Source organism: Crassostrea angulata, chromosome 6 (genome assembly GCF_025612915.1).
Source record: "Crassostrea angulata isolate pt1a10 chromosome 6, ASM2561291v2, whole genome shotgun sequence".
Lineage (NCBI taxonomy): Eukaryota > Metazoa > Mollusca > Bivalvia > Ostreida > Ostreidae > Magallana > Magallana angulata.
In genome coordinates this window covers 54252471-54267723 of record NC_069116.1, presented here as the reverse complement: position 1 = coordinate 54267723, position 15253 = coordinate 54252471, and the positions used below count along the sequence as shown (strand labels likewise).

The window sequence follows — 15253 nt, the reverse complement described above, 5'->3', positions numbered from 1 at the left end:
CTTTTGTCAATTTTCTTATTATTTATCCCCCACCCCCGCCCCTGATGTTCCGTGCTTGCAAATTGACTAACTGAAATAGTATAATAATATCGTTGTAAACGATCTGTTGAACTTTAATCAACTATAGTTTTAGCTATATATAGTTTACGAATGCTGCGGATTAAAGTACTTGAGAATGTATCCTTTAAAGATGGATATTGCTGGTGTGTGTGTGTGGGGGGGGGGGGCACCTTATTAAAAATCTTGACAAGCAAATTCTATAAAATAAAAATACCGAATTAAAACACTTTAAAAATTTTATTGATTGATTGATTCAGTCATTCATTATGATATAATAATTGTCTATATTTACTAAAGTATTTGGCGGTGGGGTGGAGCTAAACCCCTGGCTCCCGGTTTCGACGCCAATCGTAGGTTTCCGTGTAACTACATTCTCTTTTACTTTCATTATTTATAGATTTTGTTCCGCGTAGACTTTGTTTTAATTCGACGCCTTGCTGATTAAAAATGTGATTGTCTGAATGATAACTATAATCTACGGACCATGCGGACCATAAACTATCATTAAAATTCGATAATTATCAACTCATCAAATATTAACAGTTGGTTTTTTAAAACGTTGTTAGCAAATAACATTTTTTAGATAAATTATACATTTCGAATTCGAAAAAGTAAAAATCTAGAACAAATCCGTCGGGATCGACTTACAGAAAATTATTATCCCAATGGCAGAAGGCGGAGAAGAGGAAAACAATCCTTTTTCATTTAAAAAGTTTGTGAAATCTAAAGATAGAAATGTTGAAAAGGGAGAAGAAGAGAATACAGCACCGAATAAGGAAACTGTAGCACAAACGAAAGGTATGAAATGACTAAAGAAATCTTGTAAACAAGATTGATGATGAGAGCACAACAGTGGATAATGTGTTGATAATACGTTCAGCTGGTGTTGGATTAGACATGTACACGGTCATGATATTCCCTTTCCCTCTGTGTTGACATCAGTTCTCTACTAATGCTCATAGCATATAAAATAAGTACTACTGTTTTGACATAACCTTGAAATGGTTCTTAGTTTAACCGTTTAGTGCTTCTCCATACAGCAACTTAACTCACCACTTTGTCTTAGGGGCTACCAATTGAATAAACCTAAATCAGTGTAGATTAAGACATTTTATACACTGATATAATATTTTAGGGTTACTACGGTATTGCTCTTTTACAAGGCAAATTAATACTGAGTGCAGCCAGAGGCGGGTAAAGCCATTTCCGAAAACACAAATTTAACATTTTGCGAAAGAAACAAGACGTCATAATGTAGACTGAGCTCCCGACATTTAGTTTAACTTTGGGTTATGGTATGAGTAGGGAGGTGGATCCAACTATCTGAGTTTCAAACCATAAAAATCTGTGCTCAGCCAAATGGTTACACCATTTGCATATTTACATATTTTTATGAAATATGATGTAAGAACAATCTATTCATATATAGGTATATCATTTACTTTTCTACCAACTTTAACATCAATTTGCCCTGGAAAAGAGCAGTGACACAATTATATTCAAAGGGTTGTCTTGATTGTTTAAATCTATCTTCTACTCTCCTTTCTTTCTTCATTACATCAGGGCTTTCAGAGCAGATATTCATTAAAAAAAAAACTGCATGGTCCCTCTCAATTTGGAAAGTAAAGTTTTACTTACTGGTATATTATCAATGAAAATAGATTTTCTTTAAGCATCATGATATTACTTATTTACTGTTTAAAACCTAAGTTTTACAGCACAAATCATGTTGGCAAATGATTTCTCTTTTATCAATTTTGATATATGTGGTTGTACAATATTTTCTCTAATATGATTGCATTTGGGAATTTGTTAGTGATAGAATTGGGATGATCTGTTGTCTTTTTTTTCATTGAAAATGGGTCTGATACATGTATTAGGTTCTTATTTGAGAGGAGTGGCAGTCCTGGACATAAACCTTTATATGCATTTCCAAATGTGTTTGTAACTGCCTTTGATTCATACATAGACAGAATATAGAGTTTTGTACACATGTCATGTCAAATTAGAAAATCTTACATTTTTTCATTTAATCATAGATACTTCAAGTAACACAAAGAAAAAGAAGAAACCCGATGAAAATCCTTTTTCATTTAAAAAATTCTTAGAATCATCAGGATCTGGTTCCAATTCTAGAGACAGAAATAACAAAATTCACCACTCTCAGCGTAACTCACAGAATACTCCAGACTTTGCCACTGATCTTCCAGATTTTGTCCAAGATCATTTCCAGGAGAGTCCTGTTGAGCCGTCACTCCCAACCAGTTTAGATCTTCCCCTCCCAGATCTTGGATTTCCCAAGGAATCAATTCCAAGAAGACATACTAATTCATTCAATGAACCGTTTTTGGCTGGTAGTAATGAGACTAGAAATTTTTCCACCGATAGCCTTAGGGCTAAAGGCGTTTTCACTCCTAACAATAGTGAAAGTGACTTAGTTTCTGGGATAGGGGAGGTAACTCAAAATAAGAGTGAGGAACAAGACTTTATGCCAAATCGCCCTCATGTTCCTACAAGACTCCCAGATTTTATTACTGATGGAATATTAAGAAACACGGATAGTCACCCGGATAATGAGATTAGCTTGCCAAAGCCAGAAGGTTATTTACCCAATGGTCCACAGAGAACAAGGAGTAAAGATGAGGAAAATGAAAGAGTACATTTTTTTTTTTTTAATTTTGTTACATTTTTTATGATTTATTTGATTTAGCAAATTGTTCATTGTAAGAGTCACTGACAGTAAAAAACATTTTTTCTTCAAATTTTGGATTTAGCTGAAAGCAGAAAATGAAATTCTGAAACAACAACTCGAAGAAGCCAGAAGTAGAAATGTGATAGAAACAAAAAGGTAAAAAATGATTTGTAGATTAAAAATTCAATTATTCTTCATGAAACATTGTTCATTGTGATAATTGATATAGGCTTTGATATGGATGTATGAAAAGTAATGAATTTTTGACATGTATAAGATATACAGTGCAGAAAATATACCCCTACATGTTTGGAAATATCTGATCATTTGGCAATACACAGGTGCAATAAATTAAAAAAAGAGATGGAAGCTGCCCAGAAAAAGGAAGCAGAAGACACGGCTGCAATGGAGAAAATGCTTGGAGAAGTTGAGGCCAATTTACTGACAACAACGGTAAGTAAACATACCAAACAGTACTATAAACAAAAACTGAACAAACATGTTATAAATAACAGTTAGTGAATAAACTTACTCACTGAACATCACAGTTCATGTATTTAAAATGCTGGTCAATAAACTATGAAAACCCGGATTGGGCCATGTAGTTCACTATTGCATCATCGCACCATTGACGTTTGGGTTGATTGTGCGATAATGTGATGAAGATGAAGCCATGGTGCAATACCGCAATGATGATGATGCCATGACATGACAATACGATGATGATGCTATGATGAAGCGATTGTTCGATAGAGATAACTTGATGGTGTGGCAATGATGTGATGCTCTTTCGGGTCATCGTTAGGTCTTTATCATGCTATTTTCATCATTTCATCGCATCATCGAGCTATCGGCGCATTTAGAAAGAGAAATAGTGACAAGCAGTGAAGGAATGAATGGATTAAATATCGGAAATCTACTGTACTCGGTTGATAAACTTTACAAAAAAACATTGATTTGCCTCAAACTTTGCATATATAAAAGTTAATGTGATAATACAAAAGACAGTAAAGATATCAATTATGAATCAGTAATGGTTGAGTGTATGAATGCATTTTTTATTGTTTCAGAAAAGGGCGGTAGCAGCAGAGAACCAGTCAACTGTTTTACAGGTAAGGTATTCTTCCATACAGGTATTCGCCTGTCCATCAAGTGAGATAGAAATAAAACGTCTCATGATTTGTAATGGAATATAAATTTTCTTCAAAAAGTTGTCAGTTTTCTATCCCCAAGACTTGACAAGGGGACAGAATATACATACGTAGATTCCTTATTTTACGCAAGTACTTAATTCCTCTATTCAATGGTTTTGCATCAAATCGCAGGAATGAAAAAATGTGAACAGGGAATTTTTTTATCGTAATTTCAAATAGTTTACATCTGCCTGATATATAAAAGCGAGATTGTAAAATTTGTGAGATGTGCTTTAATTCTTCGCGTTTAATTAGGAATTCACAGTAATGAGTTGGATAAAAATCATATACCAACTCATAACGTCCAAGATTCTTTTCATAACATATCTTAAGGTCAGACGACACGTTCCTTGAGAATCTTTTTTGTATCTCCTCGTAATAAAGAGTTCCAATAAAAAAAATTAATTTTATAATTACTTTAAAAATGATCAAAATTTACTTGAATTTGGTTGTAAGCCCTGCCCCGGCGGAGATATAGTTCTAATTTAGTGAATTTCGCTGTGCTGTGGATGTATTTATTTTTACATCAGCAATTCAAGTGTATTTTCAAGAAGATTATATAGGAAATTGCATACTCTAGGATTTTGCAGAAATGCCTGGTAAGGTACCCTAATTTTTTGCAAGAAAGCTTGTCAAAGTAGTAGTAAACCATTAACAAATTCCTGGAAAAAGTTATCTAAAATTGAGGAACGTGTCGTCTAACCTTAAGCACATTTATATCTATAAATCCATTTTATGTAGCCTTTTTTATGCAAAATTGCTAACATTATTCCAAGAGTATTGGGTAGACATCCATGGTGATGTCACTGCAGTATAATACACTGAATAAAAAAAAAATATAATGGGTTAATATATCCACTGCGTATTGGTGCAAGCAAGTGAAAATTGAATGATGATGAAATATGGTTGTAGAATCGAGTCACATATCTGGAAAATGAAAACAGACTATTAAAGTCTGGGGACAAGGGATTAGCTGATCTGAAGGAGAGGACTTCCTATGTGTCTCAGCAGTTATCTTCAGTCGTCTCAGCAGCGGAACAAAATCTGAAGTAAGTGTAATCTGTACTGAGGAGGGCATATAAATGATATGCAGTTTTTAAATTCCAGTGTCTTGAACATTGATATCTGGAATACCATGGATATGTCAAAGTGATCTGAATGTCCCAACCACTTTTCCTTTAAGTATTTTAAACTTAATATCTTCATACCTTAATGTCATAGGATATTTAAAGATTGTTCTCAGTCCCATGGAGTTTGGTATAATGGAGTTTAACTGTACAATACTTCCATTTGTGTTATGTGTGATATAGCATCCCATTATTATGGATGCATACTAGTGGTTAAAAGAATTCTTATAATTCATTGTTGACATAGATTTCAGTAAGTATTGTTTTCTTTTTTATAGACAAATGTTGTCTGGAGTAGAGAACTTGAGAGTTATGTCTCAGGTCTTGAAATCAATAGACAAAGTCACAGAGACTGAAGAAAACACAAGCGCGAGTCAAAAGCCAGATCCTAAGAATAATAACAGCTGACCTGAATGGACAAAGGTTAAAGTTCAGATTGAAGGAGGTTGTAAAATGATGACATAAAGTACATAACCATTATTGTGAATGTAAATGAACAAGTGGCATTCAGTATTGAGAGATATGCTAGATGTTTACAACACATTTTGTAATTTTCTTTCTCAAAAATGAAATACATGTACATTTTTTAAAATATGTTGATTTCATTTTATCATACGACAAGATTTAAAGTGAATTTTGAATATATGTCATCTATATCAGAGGAACAGCCATGTCATTGTCTACCAAAATGATCTCTTGGTTGATTTTTCTTGTCAGTAATAAAAGGAGATTGTTTTTTATGATATAGGTCTAGACTTTTAAGTGTCATACAATTCCTGTATTGTACATGTAATCTTGAGTTGATAGAATTATGTAAAATCTTTTACACAGACAATATATTTATATAAATGACAAGTGTTTTGTTCATTGAGTAACCACTACTTATGATATTGTTGATAAAGAGTCTGTTGAGGCTATAAGGAGTCGAATATGAACATTTACTTGATCAGTACATATTGTACTTTCCTGATTCCTGTTTCCTCTTTAGACTTGTGATAGGTATGGTCTTGTATGGGCATGGGGCAGTGGGGTGTGCCCCCTACACTGGCCCCACTTCATATTAATACTGGACATAAATATCAAATGATGCTAAAATTGCTCATTGATATATTGTTTTTATTTAGATAATTGCTTGTCATGCAGATTGCCTCATTTTTTTTTTTATTTGAGTATGCCCTCTCCACCATATGTAATTTTAGGCAATTTTGACTTTGACACTGAAGTTGAAATAGTTTAGCAACGTTACTGCTGAATTCAAATTCCCTTGACCGCTTGGATTTAAAGAATACCTTTAGGTTGACTATATATACTATATTTTTATTTAGAATTTTTTTTTAAACGTGGTTGAATTTGACGATTTATGAAGACTGTATAGTATGGGAAGTTATAGGCTACAATCTTCACGGGAGTTATCGCTCTTTGGTGCGAAACGTAATTTGGCCTCCCATTTTGAGCGAATAATAACTTAATGTAGAAATTTTCATGTAACCACAAATTAATATGAAGGATAAATGTTTCAACATTTCGAGTATATTCAATAAAACGAGAAGGATCTCATGAGAACTTAATCTAGCCACAAAGTACACGATCATAAGAGTTTATTAACTGCGTATTATAAAACAAACCGTTAATTTTGAAGGGTGGGAGTATCATTCACCTTAATAAAACCAAAGGACATTGATCATCGCACTCGATGCTACAAAAATCGTACAAGAGCCAAAGACAAAAACTCTCTATACATCCCCAAATCCCGGTGATTGATTAGCATTATAGATTACATATGGTATACATCTGTATCTAGCAAAAAAAAAAGGGAACCGTTATTTTTGTTTACTGTGGAGACTTTACTAGGGAGCAAGAATGAAGATGGTTCCCTAGTCCGTGTACATAGACTATTCTATCGTTATTTTGATAATGTTCTACGGAGCCAAGCAGGGTCTGTCCTTGACACAAATTACTCTCTCTCGTCAGCAGCTCACCTTGTGATGAAATGACTTGTCTCTTGATTGCTATAAAAGCCAACTCGTGGAATATGGACCACATTTTCATTCATGATACATATTGTGGTTGCACTAATATTCCAGGGCAAAAAGGACAAGAACGTACAAGGCCTGACAAATCCCCCCCCCCCCCCCCCCCCCCGTACCCAGGATTTTGAAATGGCATATAAAGATTTAAATCAAAGTACTGAAGTACTGACGGGAGTTGATTTTATCGATTATTATTTATTTTAAAATCAACAACATATTATTTTGCTCGGCAAGTAGTTTATAATCTGTATTTGAATTACGCACACTTTTTATGATATAAATATGAATTCTCGGACTTTTCCGACAAGAATTTCGAGAAAATGTAAACAGTTTATGAATCATGTTGTGTAATATTTAAAAATAGAATTGATATCATCAAACTATGTATCAGTAATCGAAATATTGAAAAAATTGTATTGATCCATGCAATAATGAACTCTAGTCTCGTTCAACCAGATGCTCAGCTGTATCCGTTAATCTCCGATAAGCAAGAGCTGAAAACACCAGACTGACTTTCTGCTTGTCGGGGACTTACGGAGACAGCCGATGGTTGAACACTCCGGCGTAGGAATAAATACGACTGCAAAAAATATCTTGCTTGTTCGTGCTATTTAAAATCTGACTATTTTTAAGGTATTCATTAATTTCATTAAAAAATGCTTCAGCATACATTACATCGAATTTATCGATTATTTTCAAGAACTAAATCTTCAAACACTGTTTCAGTTTCGGTTTGCCAGAGTAACTGCATAGGAGAGTTGATTAAAAATCAACTCCAAAAATCTGAACACTTGAAAGTGTGCATCAGTACAAGTACATGTACAATATAGAACTACATTTTCCGACAAATAAATATTATACACTTATACATGCACTTGGTACTTATATCTCCTTTGTTTTATTTGTTAGCTTTCTAAACATTACAGCATTATATCAAATCTGTGCTAGCGCTATTTTTATCCGACATTGTGTGTACAGAAAATGAACATTACATAATTGCCGTCATTATATAAATGGTATAAGATATTTCATCATGAAGGCAAAAATGTTTTAAAAGCAAATGAATTAAGAATAAAACGCCGTCTATACGATTCGAACACCCTCTTAACCGAGAAGGATGGACTACGAGCCTCCGCCTATAATAGTGAGATACGATAACACAATAGATAACGGGTGAACAAGGGACGTTATTAGTCGTATTTGGCCGCAAAATTTATCATATTTTCAACGTCTTAGTTTTGTTTTTTGATGTGGTGCATTTTACTAAGTTCGATACTGGCTAAATTCTACAGGCACCAAAATGACGTCATTTTTCATTATGACGTCACTAGTGTACGCTGAACATGGAATGATCTCCAAAAATCGTTATAATATATAGAAATATGAATAATCTTTGCTGAAATTAAAACCTTTCACATGCATTAACCACTTTTATATTTAACATACTTATTTTCTGTATCATAACAAATTCATATACTGAAAATGGTGACGGTTAATAACTGTGAACAATGTGAATTTTAGCAAAAAGGATTAGAAAATTGCACAACGCGATCCGACACGGACAGTTACTCGGCGTAACACGCGGTTTTCACCGGTGAAAGAGGGTTTATCTTATAAAAATCTAAAATAATTTTTTGTATAGGCTACGTAAGAGAAGCCAAAAGGAAAAAAGAAATAGAAATTGCAAACGAAAAATAAATACATTGATAAATAAATAAATAGAAAATTACAACACACACACTATTTAGATGTAAACGATTATATAAAATTTTTACAGTGGATTTTTGTTGAGATCATAACAGAAAATAATCGCCGACATATTGAAAGGATTGGTCAAAGCACTAATAATCTCTTCTTTAAGTAAACAGTTTATGTTTAAGTCCATTTTGATCCGTCATATGTGAACGAAGTAGTTTAACCAATCGTAAAACCAGAACAGACGTTAGACATATTGTCATATTATCTTCGTCTTCCATGATCTTTTCTTACTTTCGACTAGTACTGATGGTCGGCTGATTAAATAGACAAGTTCGCAATTGCTGAATATTCACCTGTAACTTCGTGGGCATTGCTTCAATTTATCGAGGAGAAGGGTTCCGCGCCTGACCGCCGCTTATATATTAACCGATAGCCGGTAAATGTTAAACCTAATCCGTATACGGTTGATCGTAGCCGATTTGTCAAAATCGCCCCAAAGACCAGTTGACCCTCGACATTTAAGAAAATCCAATTGTCGATCGACCGAGCGACGACAGACATAAGAACTGTCTTCCGAAGGTCGGAAGATGATTGAGAATTGCTCGATGGACTACTGGTTTAACTGAAGAAATCGGCCGCCGACGCAGAAAAAAAAATTGTAACTTGGCCCGATGGACACAAAATTGGTCGGCCGACGAAAAATGAATACGACATCGTCCAAGACAACGACTGATGAACTGCCGACTGTTACCCGATTAATCCCATTTTTACCCACCCCCCTCCAAAAAAAAAGTCCGCCGTTGCTAGTTTTTGGAAAAATGTCTCGGGTTTTACTCTATTCAGCGATATCAAATCTAAAATATTAATGAAAACAATTATACCTTCTCGATAAAAACGATAAATGCAGTTAATTTCAACTTTGGTTCATGATTTTATTATTTTCTCCCTCTCCGTAAAAAATCGAGAAGACCAAAGTTATTTTCTTACACTACATGGACTGATTTCTTTGATATGCCGTGGAGATATATAGTTTAAGCATACGATGAAAGTGCGTAAAATGCGACCAAATGCTTACAAAGTTCTAGAGGATGCATGTTTCTCGACAACAGTCTTGAAAACTGTTGATGCTGTAAGGCTTTAAAGACATCTTACAACCTCCCAAGAGCAACTGTTTATTCACACCATTTACATAAAGGACAACAATTGTCTTTAGACTTCACTGTGTTTTAAACTTTGAACCAAATTAATTTTTTTGTCTCAATCTGAGATCGGGAGCTACGCTACAGTCCTGCAGCTACTCTAGTTTTAAATCCCAAAGTTCATAGAACGTACTTTTCAATATTTTCTTTCTATAAATTTTTTTTATATTTACTAGCATCTATTTTTTTCCCTATAAAACATACACATGTTTCATACACCGCTATATTGAATATTCTTTAAACGTTATGAGGTGATAATGTCGGTCGGGGCGTGATCAAATCTATCATAAAGCCCGTCGGGCTTTATTGGATTTGATCACGCCCCGACCTAAGTTATCACCTCATAATACTCAAAGAATGATATCTTATTACTTATATTCATATAATTTTCAGCAATTGTACGATTAATTATTGGAATATAAATAATCAAACCCCACTTGCGCCCCAATTATACGTCATTTGAATTTATTGGACTGTACAGTACAAAATCGATACGTAGTGTTATCACAGGTAAAGACACTGAAAAATGTAAATATTCATTTTTTTAGCGCGCAGAATTAGTGAATCGGTAGATAAAGTTTCTTTCGTGATCTTGTCTAAAGTTTTAGACTTCATCTTCATCAAACCACTTAGAAACCTTTTGTTTACAGGCTACATCACTTGTTCCAAGAAACGAGAGAGAGAGAGAGAATGTGTGATAGACTCAATTTTACGTACATTTAATTTTAAATCACTAATATAAGCTATTTATTTAATCTAGTTGTCATATATTAAATCCTTTAATCAATAAACTAATGCACAATAGCATATTATGATGAATTTCAACCAAGCAGTTTCAGAGTCCACGTGCTATATATACTCAGCCCGTTAGCTGCATCACATGCTCCTTCCGTGAGTCGACAACAAAAACGTGTCGTTCCTTTGTTTTTCAAGTCCGAAGATAATAGAAGTATGATCAGCAATAAGTTAGTCTTACAATGTTTGTTATGTTTGATATGATTCTTACACTGCGAGCGTGAAGTTTAATTTGTATATATTCTATACGTTGAACAGAAATAAACAAAATCTCAATCTCTCTCTCTCTCTCTCTCTCTCTCTCTCTCTCTCTCTCTCTCTGAATGTATGTTTGTGCATACTAACAGTGACTGAACAACTACTGTCTTATTTGAATAAATTTTATTTCTTCTAGACTCACGGTTTAAACAACGATCTCCACACAATGACTAAAAGTTTGTATACGATCTATGACCAGGTTTATAGGTTTTATCTATACAAAGCACACGTAATTAGATTGAAAAGAAAAAGCATTGACCTGTGCTCGTTCTTAATACTTGCTAGAAGTTATAATATATTATTCATCTGTTTAATTAATGAGTTTTCTTGTATATTAATGTACCGGTTGGTAAATGATTTTCTTTGTGAAATTTCCGCATTTATAAAGTTGCTAAATTGTTCTATCTACGCGCGTCGATTGTCTTAAATTACATGTACGTAGTTGTTTGTGTATTAGAAAAAATCAAGAAACTAACAAAGTAAAAGTAAGGTATTAAACAATAAAATGCTTTCTATGGTGATTCATGCGGTAAATGAAGGTGGCGACATTGCAGAAAAAAATTACATTACCCGCGTTCTTTTTCTCTGCATTGATCGCTAATTTATTGTTTATATTTACATCTTTCTAATAACAAATTAATAAATTGGTTGAAAAAAGTCAGAAAAATTAACAGAATTATTGTTACGTACATCTGTACGTTAGGTATAAGAAACAGCCAAATCGTCTCCTATTGGAATTTGATTCTGACATCACCATGATTATTTCGTGTAGTCCGGGATTTTTCTTAGGTTGCTGAAGGTTTAGACCGATCGATAAACTAGTAAGAACTGGATCGTTTATATTTCAGTTCTGTCAATTTCAACAGAGCTATGAATGTACAATCCATTTTCGTAATAAAATAGAGGGAATCATACTTGGTATATATTCATTTTCCTCTACTGGCTTTCGAGTATTTCTCAGCAGTACGGATTCCCTAACTATGTCGGGTTAGTTAATATGAAATTTTTATTCTAAACAAAGGGAATGGAAAGTTTGGAAATAAATACTAATACCAAGAAAAAAATAGAAGAAAAAAAAAATAAGAGAAATGTTTGGTTGTGTTAAAATCCAGTTAAGCCTGTCCGTCATGTTTATAACGCCGCGTTAAAGGCTTCGTAACATGTCGACGTTTCGTTTTAAAAAGGCGCCGTGTTTAACGTAAAATGTATCATATTTACACTAGAGTTATATTAATAAATCATATACCATTGAGTTTTGTTTATTCTTGGCTTTTGAAAATGGTAGGTATCATTAGCTTTTAAAACACGGCATTTTTTGGCCAATAACGTCCCTTGTTCTTTAACTGGTTGGCAATAATTAATAAGATAAAACGTTTAAGGTGAGAACCACGAATTTGACCCATGATGGGTCTAGACTCCAATTTAATAAATCAATTATGAAAATAAATAAAAAATTATTCTTTAAAAAAGGTACTTTAAGATGGAGTCAGGACCCATTCATACCTAAATTTTGCAATTTAGAAAAGTGAATCCAAGATTTTGGCACAGAAACGCTGTGTAGCTTACAGGTAATTTTGAAACCTTTACCTGTCGTGTTTATCAAACGAAAGCACAATATTGACTTCCATCGTGAAATTTATACTTAAAACAATGCACACAAACCAATAATAAATAATCTCATTAAATTGAAATTCGTTCGTCTTCATTGCACCGAGTGGGGGATATACAACGCCTTGTATGCCCCTGACCTGTTCTTTTCTTTGAATTTAGTTCTATTACAGTTCTAGGGGAACGTTTTAAATTCGTGAACAATTGTCGTTCTAGGTGTGAATAAAATGTGTTTTATGTTTATTACCAAATTCAACGAACATTTGAATTCATGGATAGAATATACGAAAAATTATGAGCAACGAAAAATAACGAAACCTCAATACATTTATAAAACTACGGAGAAAAGTCCCAAAACAAGGATCAGTGGAAGTTTTAGATATCGTTTGACGTGCACACATCATTCAAATCATTGCAAGTTCGATCTGTACATTTACGTGTGGAAACATAATGTGTGCAAGAATTCTGACAGCTTCGTGCCTAGGTTTAAAATAATCAACATGGATTCTTCTTATGATCGGACTGAATATTTTTTTTTAATATGAAAGCGGATAGTTTCAATAATTAAACAAAATTGGGAAAAGGGGAAATATGAACCTTTCATACTCAGTAACAGTGTTAATTAAAAAATAATGACAGGGAAACAAAAAATACAAATCTTAACTCATGAACCTTCAGTCCAAAATTGTCTTTTTCATGCATTTGAATCATGATTAATCCCGGATCAGTATGTGTTTTATAAACGCATTAAATACGGTAATATTTTTACATTTAAAGTGTAGTGTCTTTTAGGATTAAACTTGGAAGTTCAAAATTTTCTGAATGTTCATGACTTCTCTACAGGAATTGGTTCTTTTGTATATTTCTACATTTACAGCTCCGTTATCGTTTAGAATTAAATTTGTAGTTTTCTGAATTTTCATGACTAATAAAAAGGAATTGCATCTTTTGTTCACATCAAACCGGTGATGTGTTGAAGTAATTGCCGGGAAGTATTAGGTATCATAGCCATACGGCTACCTTTGTAATGAAATCCAAATCAAATCAAAGTGGTTATATTGTGTGAAAAACTAATTGAGACATAAAATCCTTTATTGCCTGTTTCATTTCCCCATCAATTACCAATAGTTCGCTTCTTTTAGTAATTTTATTAAGTTTTCAACAACAAATGTATTATGCCTTTTCTTAAACAAGTATGTACAAGTGATGGGGAAAAACCCTTTTGTAGAAATGGATAACGTACAAAACACTGTTTATGAAACACGATTGTCACGAAATTCAATTCCGACAACCACAGCATGCGGAACAGCACTTTCTGAAAATGGTTTTAATGTCTTTCCGGAAGTTAATGTTAAGAAAGCTGTAAATGACGGGGTTAATGGCGTTGTTGATAAAGTAAGACTTGGAGCAAAATTTGTAGGCCACCTCGGCCTCGGGACTGAGGTTTTCCTCGAAGTTCTTTACCACGCTCCTCACCACCATCACAATGAGGAACGGCAGAAAACTGATGACGTAAGCAACCGTCACGGCAAACAGCACGACGGTTGTCCTGGTAACGCGCACGCTGTTCCGGGACGGCCTCTTGCCCAACGCTTGTTTAGAGTCACTGGACGCTCGCTTGTCGTTGTAGCCATCTTGTTCAGACGACATTTCCGTGCTGATTGGATCAGTGGAAATCTGGTCTGATGGAGTGTTCGAATTGTTCAAAGCACGGCCATTTATAGAGCGTGGAATTGTTTCACCAATTTTGGCCTTTTTACGTTTCCAAATCACTGCACCAATTTTTGCATAGATAACGGTAAAAAACACTAAACACAATATAAACAAAAGAAAAAGAAATCCATAATAAAGTGTAGGGTAAATGGTATGTCTGACGGAATCGTCCGTCGAGCAGTCGACTCCTTTGACCCCTGGAATCCCAAGCTCGATCGTCTTTTCACCAAAGAGGAGACAGGCAGGCCACGAGGAGAGAACTCCTACAACAACAGCAACCACACAAATTATCTTGGACTTTCTCACTGATATTTGGCGACCGAGTTTGCAGATCCTGTAATACCGATCGAACGCCACTGCGATGAGCGTGATAGATGATCCAATGATCGAGATGGATTCAACAAACCGGAGAAGTTTGCAGGCTGCAGGGGCGTAAAACATGTAGGGGTATCGCAGGTCCGTCACCTCAGTGGGCATTCCGATAATACAGGTCAGTAGGTCAAGGACAGCAAGGTTCAAAATGAAGAAATGGGAGGAGGTTTTGGTTGGTTTACTGCAATAAACGCAGCACACCAAAATGTTTCCGAAAATCCCAATCAACATAAGAATCAACATGTACACAATAACTGGTAGGTACCGCATCGCCAACTCGTCGTTCAACTTGTGAAGCAACATCTGGGCCTCTATCTCCTCCATTCCCGCAGTCGTCGTTTCCATGGTAGCAGTACTGAAGTTCGAAAACTGCTCGGTCGTATTTTCCGTGCTATTCGCCATCTCGACTACAAGTTCTATAAAACAGAAGAATCACGATAGTTTGTAAAGATACATATCCCATGCAAGATTTATTGTTATCAAGTAAAAAAAGTAAAGCTGGATAATA

The 15253-nt window shown here is 34.5% G+C and overlaps 2 protein-coding genes across 6 annotated transcripts in view; one reads left to right on the top strand and one right to left on the bottom strand.

Annotated features, from left to right (window-relative positions):
• LOC128187006 (neo-calmodulin-like) overlaps positions 1–15253 on the bottom strand; it is a 31153-nt gene that overhangs the window by 13269 nt on the left and 2631 nt on the right. For 3 of the 5 annotated variants that reach the window (XM_052857017.1, XM_052857016.1, XM_052857018.1), the window contains one exon: positions 13794–15161. The exons of 1 other annotated variant lie outside the window; for it this stretch is intronic. In XM_052857017.1, coding sequence (XP_052712977.1) covers positions 13939–15161 — 1223 coding nt within the window. In that variant the 3' untranslated portion in view covers positions 13794–13938. Of the gene's footprint in view, positions 1–7051; positions 7164–13793; positions 15162–15253 lie in introns of those variants that run through there. One more of the 5 variants, XM_052857021.1, reaches the window with a different exon arrangement.
• LOC128187005 (endosome-associated-trafficking regulator 1-like) lies at positions 687–5922 on the top strand. The gene is made up of 7 exons (XM_052857015.1): positions 687–858; positions 2100–2716; positions 2835–2908; positions 3094–3205; positions 3823–3864; positions 4858–4994; positions 5351–5922. Exons 1-7 carry the CDS (start codon positions 726–728, stop codon positions 5478–5480), a joined length of 1245 nt encoding a protein of 414 aa, XP_052712975.1. The 5' UTR covers positions 687–725; the 3' UTR covers positions 5481–5922.